Source organism: Nuphar pumila, chromosome 6, assembly GCF_984573655.1.
Source record: "Nuphar pumila chromosome 6, dmNupPumi1.hap1.1, whole genome shotgun sequence".
In the NCBI taxonomy this organism is placed as follows: Eukaryota; Viridiplantae; Streptophyta; class Magnoliopsida; order Nymphaeales; family Nymphaeaceae; genus Nuphar; species Nuphar pumila.
In genome coordinates, this window is record NC_143254.1 from 127,283,065 (window position 1) to 127,307,365 (window position 24,301).

The following is a 24,301-nucleotide window of genomic DNA, read 5'->3' on the forward strand; positions in this document are numbered from 1 at the left end:
AAATGTTCCTAGTGGACATGTCTATTTACATAATAAGAAAAAGACTAAATTTCCCCTAGTGGCCATTACAAAAGATAACAGGGAATATATATATATATATATATATATATATATATATATATATATATATATATATTAACATCATGCTGCTAGGATGAAGGCGTAGTTGTTGTTGTTGTTGTATGCTGCTAGGATGACCTCTTATATGGGGTTTCCAAGGACTAGCAACATTCCCATGCTGAAGGCTCATGTCTCCAAATGATGCTAGGATGACCTCTTATTATACTACACCATATGAGAGACAGATATAACATACACTTGAATATTCATAGAAAACTTGCAGGTGGTCTTAGCAAAATATGTTAATGTGTGTATGTATTTACTTTGTCATATCATGCTTGTTATTCATGTTTATGATGAAATGACTGATAAATTAAAAAGAAAATATGACTAAGAATGACTATTTAATGCTTTTCACCAAAAGGGAATCCTTAAGCTTTAATCAGTTTGGACGACATACCATTAGACTGTAAGATGCTTCCAATTTCCCAGTGTTCTTAGACATTATTGTAGCAGTACCAAATTGAGCAAGTGCTTCAAAGGTTGGGATACTAATGTTTAGTATATCACCAGGACTCCTGGAGAACAAATGAAGTAGGAAAAGCAACACAATTATATCAAAATGCCAATTTTAGAAGAATTACTAAGATAGAAAAGGTCAATGCATAGGAAACTGCAAAAACCATGACATTAATGGAGACAAGTTCAAAAGAACATGGGAAAATTCATTTTAATTTCTTGCAAAGTTTTGGTGAACAAAGAGCATTTATGATTTATGTACCTAGTAGAAAAGGAAATTAATGATGTTAGTAATTCTATGAAACTGCCAAGTGCCAAACTTCTATTAGAATGATTAGCCCGGTTCTCAACTAGAATAATGAATAAAGCTGACTATACTTAGTGAGCACAAGTTTACAAGCTATGGATATGTGTGTTGTTATGTGAGTGTCATGTCATGCCCAAGTGATGTCCAATTCTTATGAATGATCACACGATCCACGATCTCACATCCATACATACAAGATTTACCACAATCCTATGTCACCTGGGTACGGGTGCGAGTGCGGGTACGGGTACGGAGGGTACGACATGGCAATTCCAAAAAATGTGAGTAAGGAGACATGGCTAAATATATACTAAAATACATATTATATATCTAAAATGTATCGCCCCGAAACTTTAACCCAAAAATGTGACAGTTTTTTTTCTGGAACACAACGAAAATAATAAGTTCGCTTTGGGTCAAACATCTTAGGCCCGTCAGAGGCATTCATACCAAAGATATCATTCCACATATTTAAAGTCCAACATCAGATAAAATTTATAACTTCATTACAAACAAGTTTAAATTGAAATAATTAATCTATCCAAAAGTTGTCCCGGGAATATAAAAAATCCATGCATCAAGGCACTCCTATAGCATCTCGCAACCGCTCAGCCCTTTCTATTCCTCACATGAAATGTATAAATAGTAGGGTCAGACTACAACCAGTATGAACAAATAGGAACACCATGACTATCCATGTGTCCAAAGTAGCAAGGATACACAATTCTACGTATATCAACATATGTAAGACAATTCTATAACATGACATGACTAAATGAAAACCACATGAGAAAATTAACTTCATAGATCACCTTTAACATATATAAATAATCACAGCTCAACATCTACATTTTAAGGCACAGTACAATACAAGTTTCACACTATGTCACACGGACTCGGCTCCAAGGTCGCCGCACCCGCGTCGACACGCACTGACACGGGTGCGGCTCAGACTTGGTCAACCCGACCCTGGATGCGGTCAACGCACCCAGGATCATTTGGTCCATTTTTTGATTATTTTTTTTAAAAAAAATTCTGGGATACAGAATTTAAGGAAAAAAACCCTGAATCAGGCTTCACAACTCATCACCTGTCCCCTAATGGGCACAACTTTGATCGAGTCTTTTATATATATATATAGCAGAGTCCCCGTGTCCAAAATTTTTGAAATTGCGCCGCACCCGTGTCACACCCTCACACACACCCGCACCCATGTGACATAGGTTTCACATGAAATAAAATACACAAATGTAATTATTTTGTTTCACTATTTATAATCATGTGGGTACTCCCAAAAATGAGAATTTTGTATGTAATGAATGTATTCTTGGAAAAATGAAAAGTCTACCGTTTACTCAAAGATCCATGTTTACAACAAAATCTTTTGAAATTGTTCACTCTGATGAATGGGGACCGGCTTCTGCGGTATCTAAAGGAAGATTCTCACACTATGTTATTTTTGTAGACGATTACACTAGATTTTGTTGGATATATTTTCTTAAACATAAACATGATTTTTTTTTAACTTTTAAAACATTTCATATGATGGTTTTAAATCAATTCAATGAAAGTTTAAAAATTCTTAGAACCGACTCCGGTGGCGAATATCTTTCAAATGAATTTAAAAGTTATCTTGAAAGTCATGGTATTCTTCATCAAAAATCTTGTCCAAAAACTCCACAACAGAATGGGTTGGCTGAGCGAAAGCACAGTCATATCATTGAAACAACTAGAACCTTGCTCATTTCGCAGAATATTCCAAAAAGACTCTGGGCAGAGGCGACCCTTACATCGGTCTATCTCATAAATAGACTCCCGTCAAAAAATTTCAACAAGATTTTCCCATTTGAACGATTGCATGAGAAAGAACCTGATTATAGCAGGTTAAGGGTCTTTGGATGTAAATATTTTGTCCTTACTGATAAAAATGACAAACTCTCCCCAAAGACCATTCCTTCTACCTTTCTTGGTTATTCTGAAACTCAAAAAGGTTTTCGATGTTATGACATTAAAAATGATAAACTATATGTTTCCAGAAATATAAGATTTTTGGAAAATCTCAGTGGTTTCGAAAATCTTGAATCTAATAACGAGAGTATAGACTATTCTTTTCTATTTGATCTTTTAACTGAAAGTGATGATACTAGTGATGATGAGTCAAATCAGAATGACTCAAGTGATAATGAAACCAGGGAAACCAGTCCTGTATCCTCTCCTTTTCATCAACCTGTCGATGAGGAACCACATAGAGATCCCATAACCTATACTCATAGAAATAGAAATACTTTCAGAAGTGCCCTTGAAAGATATGATGATGCTGGTGGGATTGCTCCTTAAAGTGAGGAGAACCTTTGTAGGACCGAAAGACATAAGAAAACTCCTTCTAGGTTCATCTCATATAAGTCTTTTCCACCTAAACATAGAGCATGTCTAAGCGCCATTCATTCTTACGTAGAACCTAGAAACTTCGAAGCACGAAAATGTCCTGAATGGATAGCAACAATGGATAATAAATTCGGAGCTCTGAGACATGGGAATTTTAAGACCTTCCTAAAGGTAAGAAATCAATAAGGTGTAGATGGGTATTTAAGGTGAAGACTAAGAGTGATGGGTCCCTCGAGAGATATAAGGCCCGTCTGGTTGCAAAGGGGTATAGTCAAGAATATGGGATTGATTATGAAGAGACCTTTGCCCTGGTGGCTCGAATGATCACTGTCCGATGTCTTATAATTGTTGCATCAATCAACAAGTGAAACATCTATCAAATGGATGTTAAGAATGCATTTCTGAACAGAGATCTAAATAAAAAAATGTATATGGATGTGCCTCCTGGAATGGAGACTCCTAAAGGAAAGGTGTTTCGCCTTCGAAAAACACTTTATGATTTGAAACAAGCCCCCAAGGCTTGGTATGATAGGTTTAATTCCGTAATGATAGAAAATGGTTTTTCATCATGTTTTACTGATACTGCTTTGTTTGTTAGAAAATCCAATGCAAGAATTGTTATCTTACTGTTGTACGTGGATGATATGCTCATAACTAGTAGTGACTCTAAAGGGGTTAAGAGCATAAAATCAATTTTAAAGGATAAATTTGAAATGTCTGGTCTGGGTTTTCTGACTTATTTTTTGGGCATTGAAGTTGCATACTCTCATAGATGGTATTTCTTATCTCAAACTAAGCTTGCTTCATTGACAGGTCAGGTATTACAGATGAAATGGTTTGTGAAACTCCTGCTATAGTAGGAGCTAAAATGAAGATTGATGATGGTGTTCCCCGTTTGGACCCAACTCCCTACAGACAACTTGTTGGATCATTGATGTATCTGAGTATCACCAGACCAAATATCTTTCATGAAGTCCATACTGCAAGCCAGTTTCAGCATGCACTAGCATCGATCTACATGAGTTCAATCTTGCGAGTAGTAAGATACATAAATGGTACTCTAAATAAGGGAGTTTTTCTGTCATCTTCTTCTGATTTAAAATTAATTGTTTATACTGACTCTGATTGGGGAGGTGACCCAAATAACCGTCACTCCACCACTGGTCTTTGTGTGTTCTTAGGAGACTCACTGATTTCGTGGAGATGTAAGAAGCAACAAAAAGTTTCTCTATCCTCGACTGAAGCTGAATATCGTATCATGGCGACTACTACCATGTAAATTATATGGATTCATCAGTTGCTAGAAGACATGGGGATCACAATAGAAGGGCCCACCAAGCTGTGCTGTGACAACAAAAGTGCAATTTATATTACGAAAAACCACACTTTTCATGAGCGGACTAAATACATTGAGATGGACTGTCACTATGTGAAAAGATACTGTCATTCAGTATAGGGTTTGGATCTCAGGATCCAGACCCAATTCCTTTCATTTAAACACATGCTCATTAATGTTCCATTAATGGCATGTTATAATTTTATCATATCATATAATGGGTATTTTCGTACCCTAGCTATTATATCTGTGTGTATTTAATCAGAGAAGAGAAACTGAATACCCTGATTAGGGATTTTTGCTGCAGCCACGTTCTCTCTCCCCTTGCTGTGCTGTTGCTTGTGGATAAAGAAAGGAACCCGTGATTTCTATCATGGTATCAGAGCAACAGGTTCAATATTGAAGATCAGTTCCTCCTATGACTGATTTGTCTCCTTCTAAGAATATGAACTCATTCCCTTATTCCCAGTCTGGTCTTTCCTCAAACTTTCTCAGTCAACTCGTGTCTGAGAAACTGAACAATTCCAATTTCCTAACTTGGAAGCGACAAATCATACCATTCATAAGAAGTCAGGACCTTTCTGGACATCTAGATGGTTCTGTTCCTGTTCCTCCAGAATTCATACCACAAGAAGAAAAGAATGGTGAGGGAGATCCTTCTATTACCTATGTTAGAAATCCTGAGTATGTATCCTGGATGAAGCGAGATCAGGCGTTGGTTGCTGATATCACTTCTACATTGTCACAGGAAGTGCTTGTGGCAATTCCAGATGACTGCTCAGCAATGCAATTATGACATCGACTGGTTCAAACATATTCTCAAGTTTCTCAGGCCAGAGTATTGTTTTTAAAGAAAGAGTTTCAAATGGTGAGGAAGGACTCCATGACTATTATGGAGTATTTGAACAAAATGGAGACTATTACAGATCAATTGGCCATTGTGGGATGCCTTGTTAGTGACAAAGATACGGTGCAACAAACTTTAAGTGGGCTGGGATCGGACTATCATATGATGGTTACTTCCTTATTGTGTTTGCCAGATTTACCTACATTTGAAGATCTTCGTGCCAAGCTTTTACAGTATGAGATGACGTTGAAAGGATTTTCTGAAGATATTCATGCTCATGTTGGAGCACACAATGTTCTTGCCGCAGGAGTTGCCTATGGGCGAGGACGTGGTGGGTATGATTTTCGAGACAAAGGGGGTCAAGAAAGAAATGGACAAGGAAGTCATGGAATACTACCTACACCCAATATTCCTCCCAATGGGTAAAGACAAACGACAATACCTACCTGCTTTCTCTGCAACAAAAAGAGGCACATAAAAGCAAATTGTTGGTTTAACCTGCAAAATAGAGGAAAACAATTGGAGACAAGAAAGGGAACATATACATTAAAGAATAGTGGAGAAGTCAAAGAGTTGCTATTATCTGCCTTGGCTGAATTGAATATCAAATAGAATAATCAAGGTACTTGGTATGTTGATTTGGGTGCAACCACTCATATCACGGGTGATGCTGGTAAGCTCCTAAATCTTGTTCCTTATGTTGGTAGAAATAGTATAGTCACTGGAGATGGGTCTCACCACCATATTTCGCACATTGGAAATTCTGTAATTCCCATGTCCAACTCTTCTCTTGCTCTTTCAAATGTCATTCATGCTCCTAATATTAAGAAAAATATTGTCTCTGTCTCTAAACTTGTAGATGACATTAATGCTTCAGTTGAGTTTACTCCTTTTTCTGTTTGTGTTAAGGACCTTCAAACGAGGGAAACATTCGCTGAAGGAAAAAGTCAAGGAAATATGTACGTGTTCCAAGAGAATCCTTCCTCTCGTGTTCAACCTGTTGATTCCATCTTAAAGCTCACATCATCATCTTTAGTTTCTCCAGAGAGTGTCTTTAATCTTTCTAAATGTATTGAGTCGAATCTTTGGCATGGTCGTCTGGGTCATTGTAGTAGTCGCTTTATTGATAAGCTTGTTTCAAGTAGTCTTATTCACAAGTCAAGTCTAGACTTAAGTGTCCATAATAAAAAATGTTCTAGTTGTCTTCAGTGTAAGAGTCATGTTCTTCCTTTTCATTCCATTAATAAAAGAGCTTCAAGACCACTTGAAATTATATGTTTTGATGTTTGGGGTCCGGCTCTAGTTCCTTCCATGCCTGGCACTAGATATTATCTCATATTTGTTGACAACTATTCTCGATATACATGGATCTTCTTTATGAAAAGTAAATCTGAAACCTTCAAGTTATTTTAGAATTTTTATTCTTTTGTTCAAAACCAATTCTCTAAGAATATTATTTGTTTCCAATATGATGGAGGGGGGTGAATTCTCTTCAAATGACTTTATTAATTTCCTCCAGACAAATGGAATAAGTAGACAGGTGTCTTGCCCTCATACACCTCAACAAAATGGGATTGTTGAATGAAAGCATCGCCATATTGTTGAGAGTGCAATGAGCATGATGCATGATAGTAACCTTCCAGTTACCTTCTAGGCGGAGGCTTTTCACACAGTGGTCTATGTCATAAATCGATTGCCTATGAACATCTTAGAAAACAAATCACCCTATTTCTCTTTGCATGGTGTGCATCCAAATTATCACGATTTACGTGTATTCGGGTGTGTATGTTATGTTCATGTTGACAGTTCAATGCGGCACAAGTTTCAGGATAAGGCCTTAAAGTGCAGATTTGTGGGGTATGCTGATGATTACAAAAGCTATAGATGCTATGATCCTGTGAGCAAGCGCATCAAAATATTCAGAAATGTTGTGTTTGACGAATCAAATTTTGGTCATAATGCTAGCACTCCTCCTGAAATTGAAGTTTATCACCCTTGGTTGAACTCAGATCTCTTTTCTAGCATTGACAATGTATGTTCTTCTGAATAATCAAAGAGACGATAAAAACGTATCTACTGCTGCGCAAAGGACTCAAGAAAGTGTAATGTCTGAATCACTATTGGCCCCCGAAAGGTATAAAGGCATTGTTTACTCTCGACGTGAGAAGGAGATACCTCCCAGCCTTAATCAGGAGCATAATTCTCCTTCTGTTTCCACTCAATCAACTGCTCACAGAAGGTCTACCCGACCTCGGCATCCTATTGATAGGTGGGTTAGTTATGAGAAGTTCATGATGAATTTTCAACTTTTCTTAACCTCTTTGGGCAAGGAAGATCAACCCACAACATTTTATCAAGCAATAAATTCTAAGAGATGGATTGAAGCTATGAACGACGAAATGGAGGTTGTTCATGAGTGTGACACTTGGGATATTGTTCCTAGACCATACAATCGAAATGTGGTTGGGTCAAAGTGGGTGTATAAGATAAAGTATAAGCCAGATGGTACTATCGAGCGATACAAGGCAAGGCTGGTTGCCAAAGGATTTACACAGGAGCAAGGATAAGACCATGATGAGACCTTTAGTCCAGTCATGAAAATGGGAACTATCCGCATCGTACTATCATTGGTTGTTAAGCACCAGTGGACTCTCAACCAACTGGATGTGAAAAATGTGTTTCTAGATGGAACTCTGAAGGAAGAAGTATATATGGAGCAGCCCACTGGGTATGCAGAAGGGAACTCTAAAGAATATGCGTGCAAGTTAAAGAGAGCTATATATGGTCTGAAGCAGGCATCTCGATCTTGGTTTGACAGTTTCTCTCTTGAAGTAGAAAAATATGGGTTTAGTCGATCTCTTCTTGACCATTCTCTTTTCATATTCAAATGCAAATATATAGTTACCCTGTTATTGATATATGTTGATGACATTATCATTACAGGTAACTCTAATGAACATATTGAACAGGTTAAAGAACTTTTGAACCATAGATTCAAGATGAAGGATCTTGGTAAACTGCGATACTTTCTTGGAGTAGAAGTTGACAGGACTCCTGAAGGCATGACGCTTACTCAGCATAAGTATACCATTGATGTTCTTAGCAAGGCAGGTATGACAGATTGCAAGCCCCTAAGCACACCCAGTGTACCTCATCAGAAACTCAGTTGCCAAGATAGAGATTTGTATAAGGATCCTACAGGATATCGCAGGATAGTAGGAATGCTTCAATATCTTACCTTCACTCGGCCTGACATTGTCTATTTTGTCAATCAGGTATCTCAGTTCATGCATGAACCACATATTGGGCATATGGAAGTTGTTAAACGCATTCTTCGATATTTGAAGGGTACTATTAGAGATGGTCTTCTGTACAAAAAGAGTATGCTTGGTCATCACATGCATGAACTCTTTACTTACACAGATGCAGATTGGGCAGGAGATCCAGATGAACGTAGGTCTGTCTCAGGATACTGTGTTTTCATTGGGCTAAATCTTGTCTCCTGGAGCAGTAGAAAACAAAAAGCCATAGCCAGGTCGAGCACAGAAGCTAAATATAGATCAATGGCAGCTGCTACAACTGAAGTAACATGGATCAGACACCTGTTGACAGAAGTAGGAGAATCGATTTCTAAAAGCATTCTCTTGTGTGACAATCAAAGTGCTATCAACATGTCATTCAATCCTATCTACCATAGTCGTGCCAAACATATTGAAATTGATCAACATTTTGTAAGACAAAAGGTCGAAGAGAAGGAAATTGAACAAGAATATGTGCAGACTGCTGATCAAGTTGTTGATTTGTTTACAAAAGGACTTATCAATGACCGATTTTGGATGTTAAAAGGCAAGTTGTTCATGGTCTAAAACCATGTACAACTTGAGGGAGGGTGAAAAGATACTGTCATTCAGTATAGGGTCTGGATCTCAGGATCCAGACCCAATTCCTTTCATTTAAACACATGCTCATTAATGTTTCATTAATGGCATGTTGTTATTTTATCATATCATATAATGGGTATTTTTGTACCCTAGCTATTGTATCTGTGTGTATTTAATCAGAGAAGAGAAACTGAATACCCTGATTAGGGATTTTTGCTGCAGCCACGTTCTCTCTCCCCTTGCTGTGCTGTTGCTTGTGGATGAAGAAAGGAACCCATGATTTCTATCACTATGTTCGTGAGGCGTATCTCAAAGGAGTCATTGACCTTCCACATGTCACGTCAGAATATCAGTTAGCAAATTTCTTCACTAAAGCTTTGTGTGCTCCGCGCTTCAACTTTCTCCTTAGCAAACTCTCAGTCATCCTACCACAAGTTTGAGGGGGGTGTTAAATTATGTAATCAACCATGTAATCTAATATATATAAGGTAATACATATATATATATATATTAATATATATGTATATGTATCGACTTATTATATATATCAAATATATATTTTTTCGTAGCCCCTCCAAGGCCTCCACCTCTATTTAAAGGGGCTCTCCCCTTGTGTATTCTTAAGGCTTTGGGAATATTGCCCAAGCTTATTTTCTTAATGCTTATGTTTCTTGTGTATGCATTTGCGCATTTGTGAGTTTGTATTGTGCTTGTGTGCACAAGTGTCTCATGTGTTCTTGTTGTGCTTATGTGCATGTATTTATTTTCAAGAATATTGTAATCTTGATCCTCGTATCTTGTTGGAGATACTTTCACACCAATATCATATTCAAATATAAAAATACACACATATAACATTCAGGCCATATTAAAAATCAAAATTCATGTTTATTAATGTAACAAAATTCACAGGCATTACATAAAATATATATTATATATCTAAAATATATATTAAATATCTAAAATATATACTGGAAATATATATTATATATCTAAAATATATCTTATATATCTAAAACAGTGTTATTAAAAACGCGCCTCAAGGCGCAAAAAGCGCGCCTCGCCTCAAGGCGAGGGGCTTTATGCCTTGAGGCGCATATATAAAGCACAAAAGGTTCAAGGCGTGCGCCTAATACGCCTTGAGGCGCATGCCTCGGGGCGAAATGCGCCTCAATGAGAGGCATATGCGCCTCATTTTGTTGGTCAAACGGGGGTCAAATCCCCCATTTGACCAAAACTTAGATGTTATTAAATCAGCCCCCCGACCCCGACCCTAAGCCCTAATTTTTCATTTCGTCTCGCAATCACTCTCTCACATCTCGCAGTCTATCTCTCGTCTCTCGCAGTCCCTCACTCGTCTCTCGTAGTCTCTCACTCGCCTCTCTCTCACAGTCCCTCACTTGTCTCCCACTTCTCGTCTCGGTCTCTCCCACCTCTCTTCGTCTCGTCTGTCAACCTAACCCGAGCTTGGGTTTCGGAAGAAGAAGAAGAAGAAGAAGAAGAAGAAGAGGTACATGTTTTATATATTTGTATATATTTTTCTTTTACGTTATTTTTTTGTGCGAAATTTCAGTCTGCAGTTCGGTTGAGTTCTAATCTCCTTTAGCGTTAAAATTTGTAACGAGCATATACGAGTCAAGCTGAGGCAAGTAGCCATTGTTCGCATTCAGCTTGTTAAGCCTCTTTTATGAGTTTGAGTGGCTTGACTTGTTTCACTGCCCTGCATGCTCAAACTCTTCAAAATGTTCTGATAAAGGAAAAAGGGGAGATGGGAAGATAAAATACACAAGAACAAACACACTTAGGGTGTGTCTGCATGGCTTGCGGTTCAAGATCCGATCTAGACATGCGGACCACCCCAGATCCGACCTTCATTCAACTGGGGGATCTCTGAGATCTCAAAACCGTTGAAATCCAAAATTTCTAACTGAGAAAAAAGGGAATGGCCTGAGATCATGAATCTGAAAAAGTATCAAGATATACAAATTTGATTTTATTTTAATTAAGGTTTCTGTTTGGGAAAAAAGTTCAAATCCGATCCATTTGCACTCTTGTATTGATTTTGGTTGTGCATGAAACGCCTAAGCAATAAGAGATTTTATACTTCTTTACAATAGATTTAGTGTGGCCTTGGGGGCATTGAAATGATCAGGTTTCAAACTTAGTTCTGGTTCGGATTTAGGTTGGATATCTAACAAATCCATATCCAATTAGCATGATTCAATAGAGCTAGCAAGTAGTAAATAATCAGATTCGAGTTCAATATGCAGTCTTACATCTGAATCTGAACCAAATCGGAATTTAAACCCATAGGATAATGAACTAATTACATATAGAATGTATTTGATTACCAATCAATGTGGGCTCCGTATTATATTTTCCCATCTGACTCTGAATTTGAATTTAAAGTAAGATCTTACTAGGTTGGATTCTGCAATGCCTACAACAGAGATGAATTTAACCCCTTTGCATCTAGTTACTTAAGCATTAGAGATTTCTTTTTCTATACTGTACAATTTTAAAAGATTCAAAATAAATCTAGCAAAAATCTTATATTTTTCGGTATTTATTTGAGATTTTTTATTTTTATTGGTTGTTGCTTCATCAATAAAGCATTTCTTATTTATTTATAATTTTAGATCATTTTTATAGTTTTTTTAAGTTACAATTTTTTTTGAGGCTTACGCTTTGCGCCTCGAGGCTTACGCCTCGCCTCAGATTTTGGTGGAGCGCCTTGCTACGCCTCAACGCTTTTCACAACACTGGTCTGGATTAAACTGAACCCTGATTTCTTTTCAATCTCTCCTTCAAATTCTTTGTTTTCTCTTTAATCAGATGAGATCGCATCTAATCTGACCTAAGCCCCTATACCCTTGAACAGGATGACATCATATCAATTAGCAAAAAGGACATTTCCATTATATATATATATATATATATTATATTTATTTATTTCAAGATTCATCATGGTGTCTGATTTCAGATCAGATTATGTCTAATATGATCCAAGTCAAGCCACCAGTGTTATTAAAAACGCGCCTCAAGGCGCAAAAAGCGTGCCTCACCTCAAGGCGATGGGCTTTATGCCTTGAGGCGCATGTACAAAGTGCAACAACCTCGAGGCGTGCGCCTCATACGCCTTGAGGCGCACACCTCCAGGCGAGGCGCACCTCAAGCCGAGGCGTACACGTCTTGAATTTTTTAGTCAAATTAGGGTCAAAGCCCTCATTTGACAAAAAATTAGGTTTTTTTTTACGCAGTTTTAACTAAGCTGCTAGTAAAAAGGGCATTTACTACAAGGGAAGGGCAGATACAAGAGAGAAAGAATTTATACAAGGCAAGGGCGACAACCCTAAACCTAAACAAATTAGGTCTGATCCATAAGACACCGGGTCTCAAACATAAGCCCAAGAAAAAAAAATCTTCTGGGGGGCGCTACCCCCCTAAGACCCCCACCAGGGGTGGCTCCCTTGGACCCCCGCCCGCTGAACGCGCAGCAGGACCCGCGCCGGGGGGAGCCCCCGGGCCCTCCTTACTTCAAGGGCAAAAACTCTGAATCAGGCTCCACAACTCATCAATTGGACCTATGTTAAAATGAGTGGGTCCAAACCTGAATCCGACTAAGTAATGTAGGTATCAGATCAAGATTCGGGTTTAAATGGATTTTTATAAGAAAAACTATACCCAGATCTGATAAAAATTACATAAACTAGACCCAGTCCATACCTGGCAAAATAATATTTTTAATTATTTTACATTGAAAATTTGAGAATCTTAACCGAAACTCCGGTCAGACCTGGTTTGGTATAAAATTTTATAAACCATACCCAACCCATATAATAATCAGACCTCATGAGTCCAACCTGAATAATTAATCAGAATCCCTTCTTTGCAACCAAACCCTGGCCCTATAAGATCCCATATGTGTCAGGATCGAGTCATACCCAATCCATTGACACACTTAGTAGCAGGTTCACCAATTTGCAGTCTAATAGACACTCAAAGCAACCACGTTAATGAAGTCATTGAGATTAGTTGCTTCGTTTCACAAAAAATTAATATCACTGTGTCAACTTGTTCAATGTATTCAATTTCGTAGGAGCAATACTCTCTTCTAGAATGTGACGTTAAACCCTTTTAGTGGCAAAATCAAGTCATGCCATTACATGCAATCACAACCCTATATATATATATATATATTAACATTTGGTTGTTAATGCTAAAATGCATTTTCTAATTATGACATGATATTGTTAATGCTAATATGCATTTCGTTGTTAATGTTAATTTTTTATTTAATGAATGCTCATGTTTTATTTCTTAGATACTTACATAGATCAAGTTGTTGCATTAATGTTATTTTTACATGTTAATCTCATAATTTTTCAGTATTTATTTGAGATTTTTTATTTCTTGTTGGTTGTTGCTTCATTAATAAAGATTTTTTTTATTTATTTATAATTTTAGATATTTTTTATAGTTTTTATACGCCTCAGATTTTGGTGGAGCGCCTCGCTACGCTTCGACGCTTTTCACAACACTGATCTAAAATATATATTATATATTGAAAATATATAATATAATATGATATAATATAGGACACAACAAATGTCGTGTCCAGGTACGAGTACCCGTGTCGACACGGGTACGACACCCTAAGTCTCGTGACCCGGTTATATAGCCATGATGAATATTGCAATGGCTCTGATACCATGTAATGATATCAAGAAGTCTCTACACATCTCAAACAAGGGGCAAATACAAACCCACACAAAGGGGCACAAGCACAATAGCCACTTACGGGCTTAGAGAAATAAACACAAGCACGATAGCCAATGGGGGACTTAAAGAAATACACACAACATAAAAAATAATGGCTTTATTGGATGTCAAATGCACATAAAATGCATAGATTTACAAGGGGCTCAAGGCCCGACTCCCTAAATATGGCTGGTGGGGGCTCCCCAACGGCTAGAAATCTAGCCATTGGGAGCTCCCAACAGCTATAAAGCAGTTATATTGTCAAGGACAATAATGCCCTTGATAATATAACAAAGTACAAAATCAAATATAAAAAGCCCCTAATGGGCAACACCTATTACAATGGTTAAAAGACCCAAATACCCCTGCAGGGTAATACATATTATAGTCACACACACACACACACACACACACACACATATATATATGAACAAATGTATATATAATAAGAACCCATATTCTAACAAAAAGATGGAATACAAATTCATTTATGGTAAACAGTAAGAAGTGACAGTTACATGTTTCGGACAAAAAATTCCAGTCTAATTGACTATTACCTTTGAATGACATACTTAATGTCATCAGCGTTAATTTCTACCAAAAGGTTTGTGCTAAGAGCTTCGGTGATTCCAATTGAAAAAGAGTGTGAGCCAGCATTCTGCTTGGAAAAGCAATGAAAGATCAAAGCCTTGTTTTGAACAGAGAAGAATTTGGAGATGAAACGTACATAACAAATAGAAACATAACTGGATGCTGGTTGATCCTTTCAAATCTTTTCTCAACCATAAATTGTGGCAGTTGTCCCCTTTTTATTCGATTGGAGTCAGACTGTTTCAATATCATAAATTTAGTTAGCAAATAAATCAAAACAGAATATATGGAATTGCTAGGTAAAGATCAGAAAAATGTAATGATGGAACTAATGTAATTTGGACTATGCTAAAGTACCCAGAACAATCTTTCTTGCTCCAACCTATCAACTCTTCAATTCAAGTACGTTATTTCAGATAGATATATACAATAGATTTTATGTAACTAATCTGTCAAACAAACAACTTAACAGGAAAATTGTACATGCAGAAGAGTGTGTGCAAGGAATGTGAATAGATTTGGACTTCCTGCAAATGCTACAATGAATGAGGCAGAAAGAAAGCTTGGTTAGCTAGATTTGTGCCTGTTACCAAGGTAGGTACATTTGAGGAAGATAAGACAAATGCCTGAGCAATCAGGTTTGCAATTCTCCAAGTAACACTATTTGTAAAGTCCGAAAATTTCTCAGAATTTCTAAATAAATAAAAGATGAAATTTTTGTGAATTATTCTGATATTTAGCTTTGATTAAATAACACTTTTTGGCAAATTAATTAGCTAATATTGATCGGTTAATTAGCGATTATTTAACAATAATATTCTAGCATTTCTGTAAGTTATTTGATATTTAATTGAGGATTTATGAGGTTTTTTACGAGGTATTTGGATCTTGACCTCGGTGGGGATCCACGCGGATCAACCCACACCAACATAAGTTCGAACTATCCGAATGAACATGTAGGATCCACTGGATCTTAAGTTATTCAGATTTGGATCTCTGAATGATTCGAGTCAACCCAAATGGGTTTGGGTAGGGTTTAGACCCATATTGAGGTTTAAACCGGATATAAAAGGGATTTGGATCCATTTGGAGACCCAATTGGATCCCACTAAGTAAAATGAGATTTGGATCCCACTAAGTAAAAAGTATTTTGGATCTATTTGAGACCCAAATGGATCCCATTAAAGTAAATTGGATTTTTGGATCCATTTAAAGACCCAAATGGATCCCACTAACGTGAAATGAAATTTTGGATCCATTTGAGACCCAAATGGATCCCACTAACGCAAATAGGGTTTGGGTCCACTTGAGACCCAAATGGATCTCGTTATATATATATATATATATATATATATATATATATATATATATATATTAACTAGTAGAATGAATCTGGATTTAATGAGACCCAAATGGGTCTCATCAAAATCCAAATCCAAATCCAAACCCACTTGTTTTCCCTCAAATTTGAAAACTCAAAAGATCTCAAAAAAATTTTAATTTCCCCTTTGATTTAAAAAAAAAAAAAACTCTAAAGTCAATCACCACCATAACTTTGTTTTGCCACTACACAATCAACACCTCCATTTCTGCTGTCACCTGAGGTAGCCACCAAACCAACCAATGCCACCACTCCTCTGCCGGTTCTTTGCCAGAAAACCACCCCATAATGCCTCCTTTTTTATGTTGTTTGCGGCTGAACCATGTCCGGTTCCCAACCGTGCCACTCTCTCTCTCTCTCTCTCTCTCTCTCTCTCTCTCTCTCTCTCTCTCTCTCTCTCTCTCTCTCTCTCTCTCTCTCTCTCTCTGCCGCATTAAGGAGACTCGACTTAGCTGCACTTATCTGGATCCTCCTCCGCTTCGGTTCGGCCAAACCGCTTTGGTGTCGTCACTTCGCCGCCACCATCGAGTCTGCATATAGGTGCAAATACCGCACCCACATTTTTCCGTGCTTGCAACACAGAACCCAAGGCAAGCACACATGTCATCGCTTGTAGTCAGATCATCGGCAAATTATGATCCACATCGTGCTTATCGAGGAAATCCCTAAGGGTATTTTTGAAATTTCTCAGTTTCTTATGAGACCGCACTTGTTACAAGGTAGGTTTACGATAACTTACATACATGCGTAGTTTTAGGTAATTTGAAATGTTTGGATTTATGTATTTATGAAGTTATATATATATAGTTTTAGAAATTGTTCATATTGTACGGTTTTCAGAAATCCTCAACCATTGGTTTTTTTACGAGAAAAAATGTGTTCAAAAAGTTTTGAAATTATCCATGTGTGAGTATTTCAAATATGTTTAAAATAAAGACACATATATGTTCAAGTTTTATGAACATATTTTGATGTGTATTTAAAATTTTACAAGCATGTAAAATACGAGTGCATTTCAAAATTTTATGAATAAATGTACGTATGTGGCTCAGATTTTCTAAATATGTATGTCTCTGAATTATTACAAAGTTTTAAACTTGTGCATGAATGAAAAATAGATTTTTTATGCATGAGTACAATCTATATTTATGATGTATGTTAGCATGATATTTTATGACAAGTTGGATACCAATGTCGAAACGCAAGGGATAAGGTATACAAGGAGGTTTATGACAAGTTGGATACCAAAGAGGGCGAGAAGGATATTTATAGGCTTGCAAAGATGAGAGATAAGAAATCAAGGGATCTGGGTATGGTTAGATGTATCAAAGATGAAACGCAAAGGGTTTTAGTCAAAGATGAGGAGATTAAGGAGAGATGAAAAGATTATTTTGATAAGCTATTTAATGGAAGTCATGCTCAGGATCTTGGAGACTTCTTCATTCCTTTGTATGAGATGAATGGTTACTTCATGCGCAAGATTCAAAAGAAAGAAATTGCAGAGGCTTTGAAGAAAATGAAATCAAGAAGGACTGTTGGCCCAGATGGTATACATATCGAAGCTTGGAAATGCTTGGGAGAGAAAGGTTTAGAATGGTTGACAAATCTTTTTAACAAGATTTGGCGGACAAATAAGATGCCTAATGAGTGAAGGAAGAGTACTTTGGTGCCTCTATATAAGAATAAGGGTGATATACAAGATTGCACAAACTATCGTGGTATAAAACTCATGAGTCATACTATGAAACTTTGGGAGAGGGTGATTGAGTCTAGGTTGAGGAAGATTGCCATGATATCGTAGAATCAATTTGGTTTTATGCCTGGAAGATCAACTATAGAAGCTATACATCTTCTTAGACGACTTATTGAGAGATATAGAGAGAGGAACAAAGATTTGCATAAGGTTTTTATTGATTTGGAGAAGGCATACGATAGAGTACCTAGGGACGTTCTCTTGTGGACAATGATGAAGAAAGGTGTTTCTCTCAAGTACATTAGTATAATTAAAGATATGTAAGAATGAGTAGTAACCAATGTCCGCACTTGTGGAGGGGTGACAACCGATTTTCTTATAACGGTTGGGTTACATCAAGGATCTGCTTTAAGCCCTTTCCTATTTGCTATAGTGATGGATGAGCTTACGAGATCAATTCAAGAAAATGTGCCATGGTGTATGTTGTTTACTGATGATATTGTTTTGATTGATGAGTCTAGAGCTAGGGTTAATGCTAAGTTAGAATTATGGAGACAAACATTGGAAACAAGAGGTTTTAAGTTGAGTAAGAGTAAGACAGAATATATGGAATGTCGGTTTAGTAAGCAACGAAGTAGTGATGAGAATGTAGTAATGCTTGGTGAGCAAGAAATATCGGTGGATGATTGTTTCAAATATTTGGGATCTATCATTCAAAAGTATGGACAAATTGATGGAGATGTAAATCATAGGATAAAGGTTGGGTGGATGAAATAGAAAAGTGCAACTGGAGTGTTGTGCGATCATAGAATGTCATTGCGGTTGAAAGAAAAGTTTTATAGGACGACTATTAGGCACACTTTACTATATGGTACGGAATGTTGGGCTGCCAAGAGACATCATATTCAAAAAATGAGTGTAGCTGAGATGCGTATGCTTAGATGGATGTGTGGAAATACAATAAAAGATAAGATTCAGAACGAGGAGATACGTAAGAAGGTAGGCGTTGCACTCATTGAAAATAAGATGAGAGAGAATCGTTTACAGTGGTTTGGACATATGCGGCAAAGGCCTAATGATGCTCCAGTTAGAAGGATGGAGAAATGGGAAAATATATTAGTTAAAAGAGGTCGGGATAGGCCTAGGAAGACTTGGATGAAGATGATAGGAAAGGATATGAATGCTTTGAACCTCACCGAGGACATGGCATTGGATAGAAATGATTGGAGGAGAAGGATTCATGTGGAAGACCCAGAATGATTTTCTTTTTTGGTTCATATCGCCGACCCCAATTGTTTTGGGATGAAGGCGTAGTTGTTGTTAGCATGATATTTTATGCTTATGACATGATGAATGATGTATGTTTGTATTGCATAATGTCTATGATGAAAAACACATTATGCAATTATTGTTTTATGAAGGCTTCAACACAAATGGGTGCTCCAGACCTTATGCCCGGTCTAATAGACTGATATGTGTTAAGTGCCCCAAATGGGTGGCCTAGAACCTTGTGATAGGTTAAATTGAAATCATACATGTATGTGCCTTTTGGAGGCTACTGAATCTGTAATTGATTAATTATTGTCTAAGCATGTATGTCGAGAATTACTTCTAGATTCGTGGGATATTGATAAGAATGAAGGGTTGCTTCTCCAACCACGGAGATAGGGGATAGCTGTTACCGATCATGTGGGGCGGTAGTGAGATTGTTTCAGCTGAAAGTAAATTTTGATATATCAAGTTAGGAGTGGTGGGATCTCTCTCTCGACACGGTCGTCCCTCAGCTAAAACCGGAAATGATGAGCAAGGTTAGGGTAATAAGCCACAATTTGATTGAATATACCCTTTGGGTCGAGCCTCTGATTCGGATATTGTCTGCGTTAGTACCCACAGAGTATAGTGAAAGAGAAACAAAAAGTCTATTGTGCATATAATAAAGCATAGCATGCATCATCTAAGAAATAAAACATAAATGAAAGAATTGTAAGTTATTCATGCTTATTGAGAACGCTTTGTTTGCATATGTAAGTCATGCATGAATTAAATTACATAAGTAAGTTATTGCATATGATATTGAATTGTTATATGACTGTACTGATAATTGTTTATTTACATAAAAAATAATGGCATTTCATGTATGCATGTTTCTATGCAAATATGTTATGTTATTGTATTCCTACTGAGGGGTTGTGGATATTGACCCCCTACCAATTTTAGGCACGGAATAGTTGTTTGAGCAACTGCAGGAAGTTGTGGCGGCATCGAAATATTTGTTTGTACTAATTTTGTACAGACCTTATGGTTCATATTGAAATGAAAACACTCTGATTTTGGATTTGAATCTTTTAGAAATATAAGATGCTTAATGATTCAGTGTTATTGTTATCGACCGAACCTATAACCCGCCTGAGGTTTTCAACCAAAAGTCAAAAAGGTTGTTTACCCACTGCTATAAAAAAACATGTTTTTTCAGGTTTTAAATCTTGGAGCGTTACAGTATTCCTGGCTATGCTGGTTGTGTAGCAAGAAGATAGTGTTATACTAGTAATTCTTTTATTGGAGTTTGTTGAATATTATAGCCCCATTTTATTGTTTCAGTCAAATTTCTGATGTACTGCATCAGTTCTGGATCTTGTTTTCAATGCTATTATTTTCCTGTTATTTCTGTAGGGTTCATACCATCATGGTAGCAAACCTAATTCAGTGAATGTGTTTCTGGCACTTAACAGTAGATAAATAGATTATTTTTATTGTGGAGCCAATATTATACCTGTGTACTATTAAATCTCCAATTTTCATATCGGCTTTTACATGTTTATGAACTGAATATGTTCATCCAAAGAAAATAAATAAAATATAGTCAAGAAGGAACAAACTAAGCAAGAAACCGAACAACTAGTGCAACCCAGGAAGGCAAAATGGCATATGTAAGAACTTTGAGATCACATAATAGTAGAGCATACTGAAGAGAAGAGACGTACTTCCCAAAAGTTCCATAGCTGATTATGCAAGCAAGTCCCAAATGGTGAATGGCAAAAATCAGGTTGGCTATTGAATGCTTCATAGCTTACTCCAATTTTGTTGCACTCTACTCCATCCAAAGTAAAACGTACCCTCTCCAAAAGCATCCACATTGAATAATTTCCCCCAAGAGCCTCTGGTTGGCCAGAGTTTCCCTAAAATAAAACAGAAATGTATGCAAAATAAGTTGAAACATATGAAGATTGAAGAAAAATAAGAGAAACTGTACATAAGAACTCCTAAATAGAACATTTCAAAATAAACAACCTTCTTGGACCGAAAAAAAGAAGAAACAAAACAAAACTTGGAACCATGTCTATCTATTGCAACAAAACAAGGGCAACAGTATATTGAATCCAGCTTCATGCATCAGGCTTGTCAAAAAAAAAAGTGAGGGTTTATATGCATTACAGAAGTACATTAAGTTCAATATCCAGATTTCCCTTGTCAAAAGTGAACTGCAAATATGAATAGCTACACTAAAGAAGACCATCATTAATGCTACAATTTTTATACACAAATAAAATTTTACAGCCTGAAAGCACCATATAGTGATACAATTTGACTGCATGCATGCATGATAATGATGTAATAAAAGATAATATAATATACTGAATAACCAATTAGCCTGTTATAAGACATTTTGGTAATCCTCTGAAAGCACCATATAGTGACAATTTGACTGCATGAATGAGTGATAATGATGTAATAAAATATAATATAATATACTGAACAACCAATTAGCCTGTTATAAGACATTTTGGTAATCCTCTACAAACTATAAAATCACATTTGAAGTTTTGAACTAAGTTTATATCAGACTAGATTTAAGATTGATATCTTCATATTTACATAAGAGTCGCTTATCCATGTAGAGAAAATGCCCTCACAAAATGAAAGAGATAACAGCATTGCACTAGGTTGGAGTAAAAAGACAACTACCTCTCTAAAAAGAAAAAAAACTTGTATCAACTGTCCACACTGCCACATTATAATAGCTAAAAATAACCTCTAGCATGCTCTCATCCACACACAAGCTCCTATACATCATTTTTTTTTTAATCCAAAGGAAGTTAATGCAAAAGCCCTCTCTAAACTATCAGAGCCAGGTCTGGGACCTAGGGATTATGGATGCATACATCAAATTTTTTGTTTTAAGGGACAACAATTACATACATCAACCACATTAGGCTTACAAAAATCAAAGTGGTAGCATGACCTCACCCTATTCTCGTTGGCAAATTTTGTTATATCCAATTACCATAAAAGAGATCATCACCAGTGAAGATGGTGAACAGTCTCTAGGACATCCTAAAAGGTTTCGTGTTTATGTCAAGGCATATGGTACATAGTGGATAAGCATGATTAAAATTTATATTTATGAACTTTGTTCAGAATCAAATGGCCAAATAATAGGGCATATAATAGCTCAAAAGTATGCCATTGCTGCTTAATAAATATTTCTTCAAAGGCAGGTTTTTATACACACATTGTTCTGAATATGCTAAGCAAAACGAAACTCAAAGACTTTTACTATTCTCAAACAATAAGGGGGGAGAGTAATGTTTTTAGCTTGTGTCTGTAAGTATGCGTACCTCCCTTGGAGTAACAAGATAAAAGTTTTCAAATGATGGTATACTAGAGTAGCCAACATAATCACCAATGAGGTTTGCTCTTAAAAAGTTGTCGCTTGATACCACCATTTTCTTTTCAGGACCAAGAACGACCTCCTGATGCAAAAAATAAATAAATAGAAATGGCACTCACCAAGTACTGTTGCAATCTAAATAAAAAACCAAGAGTTTCAACTAGCTATCAAATTTAATGTACTATAATAATTGCAAAAGGTCTGAAAGAGCTTGATTTAAGAACAAATCAACAAATTGATGAAATTTTCAATGCTTTTAATTTATGATTATAGTACCAAATGTCAATCAGCTGTGGAAACACTAAGTTTGTGCCATTAGCTCTACAACTGATGGCATCGAGGGAAGCAAACAATACGTGCATATGGACACAAACAATAGAAGAGATAATTTGCAACTGTTCTCATATGAAGCAAATAACTTGGAATTCTATCGGAAGACATGAATCATCAAAAATACAATAAAGGACTTCTTCCTCATTCCAGGAATTATATATCATCATCCATGTCTCAATCGTCGTGGGCATTCAACAGCTTTGGGACCACTATGAAAACGTATTTGACTAACCAGGCATCTTTTTTCTCTATCCAAAGAGGACCTGGCTACAAGTATTTTCTGAATAGAAACCCTCCCGAACTAGGTAGTTGATTAACCAGATCATTCAGATCTCATCCTTATTTATCCAAAGTAAAAGTATTTTTTAAGAACACCTTCCAATTTTCAAATCTTAGAAAGGAATAAGAAGCTAATTGTTTGTTGGGTATCAAGAACTTATAAATCTGTCTACTGACCTACGTTAAATGGCAATGGTTAAGGCAACATAAGGATCCAGCCAGCCAAGAACCCCTAATGTTCTTTGATGGAGAGGGGCGACTCCATTATAATCTTACATATATGAAGAAACATTAGAGTGTGAAGTACATGTTCTCCAAATGTTTCACAAGGTTGAAAAATTGCCAAAATAAAATAAATACAAGAAATATACAACACAAAAAGAAAATTACAATAAAGTCATTAAATTGATGCCACTAAGCAAAATCATGAATTTTTTCCTACTGATGCTTCTCGATACTCCAAACAACTTGTATATCATTTTTAAATATGCACTTGTCTTTCAAGAACTGATTGATAAGCATTTCACGAGAATATCCACCACTTGATATTTAGAACTAATAAACTTTGCTTCAGCTTTTGATTCTTTTCTTTTTCAATAGTCATTGATTCTTCTTTCTTTGACAAGCTATGTAATATCTGCAAAATTTCTAAGATTTTTAAATAAATGAAAAGTGAATTTCAGGAATAATGTGGCCATTATTATATTATAATTAGCATTAAGTGTAGATTATATTTTTAATTTGCCGTTTCTTGCTAATTATAGTTTAATTGGCATTTATGAGTTAATTGGCATACAATTTCTAATTTAAATTAATTGACAATTATTAATTTCATTTAATTAGGCATTTAATTGTCCATTTGATTTAATTGACATTTACAACAACAACTATGCCTTCATCCCAAAACAATTGGGGTCGGCGATATGAACCAAAAAAGAAAATCATTTTGGGTCTTCCACATGAATCCTTCTCCTCCAATCATTTCTATCCAATGCCATGTCCTCGGCGAGGTTCAAAGCATTCATATTCTTTCCTATCATCTCCATCCAAGTCTTCTGAGGCCTACCCCGACCTCTTTTAACTAATATATTTTCCCATTTCTCCATCCTTCTAACTGGAGCATCATTAGGCCTTCGTCGAATATGTCCAAACCACCGTAAACGATTCTCTCTCATCTTATTTTCAATGGATGCAATGCCTACCTTCTTACGTATCTCCTCGTTTCGAATCTTATCTTTTATTGTATTTCCACACATCCA

At 36.4% G+C, this 24,301-nt stretch overlaps 1 protein-coding gene across 1 annotated transcript in view; it reads right to left on the reverse strand.

Annotated features, from left to right (window-relative positions):
- Positions 1-20,995, reverse strand: part of HAP2 (hapless 2) — a 34,969-nt gene extending 13,974 nt beyond the window's left edge. The window contains exons 1-4 of the mRNA XM_090009707.1: positions 20,743-20,995; positions 14,844-14,924; positions 14,654-14,754; positions 521-638 (exon numbers count right to left, since the gene is read on the reverse strand). Coding sequence (XP_089865833.1) covers positions 521-638; positions 14,654-14,754; positions 14,844-14,924; positions 20,743-20,895 — 453 coding nt within the window. The 5' untranslated portion in view covers positions 20,896-20,995. The remainder of the gene's footprint in view (positions 1-520; positions 639-14,653; positions 14,755-14,843; positions 14,925-20,742) is intronic.
- Between the last annotated feature and the right edge of the window lie 3,306 nt (positions 20,996-24,301).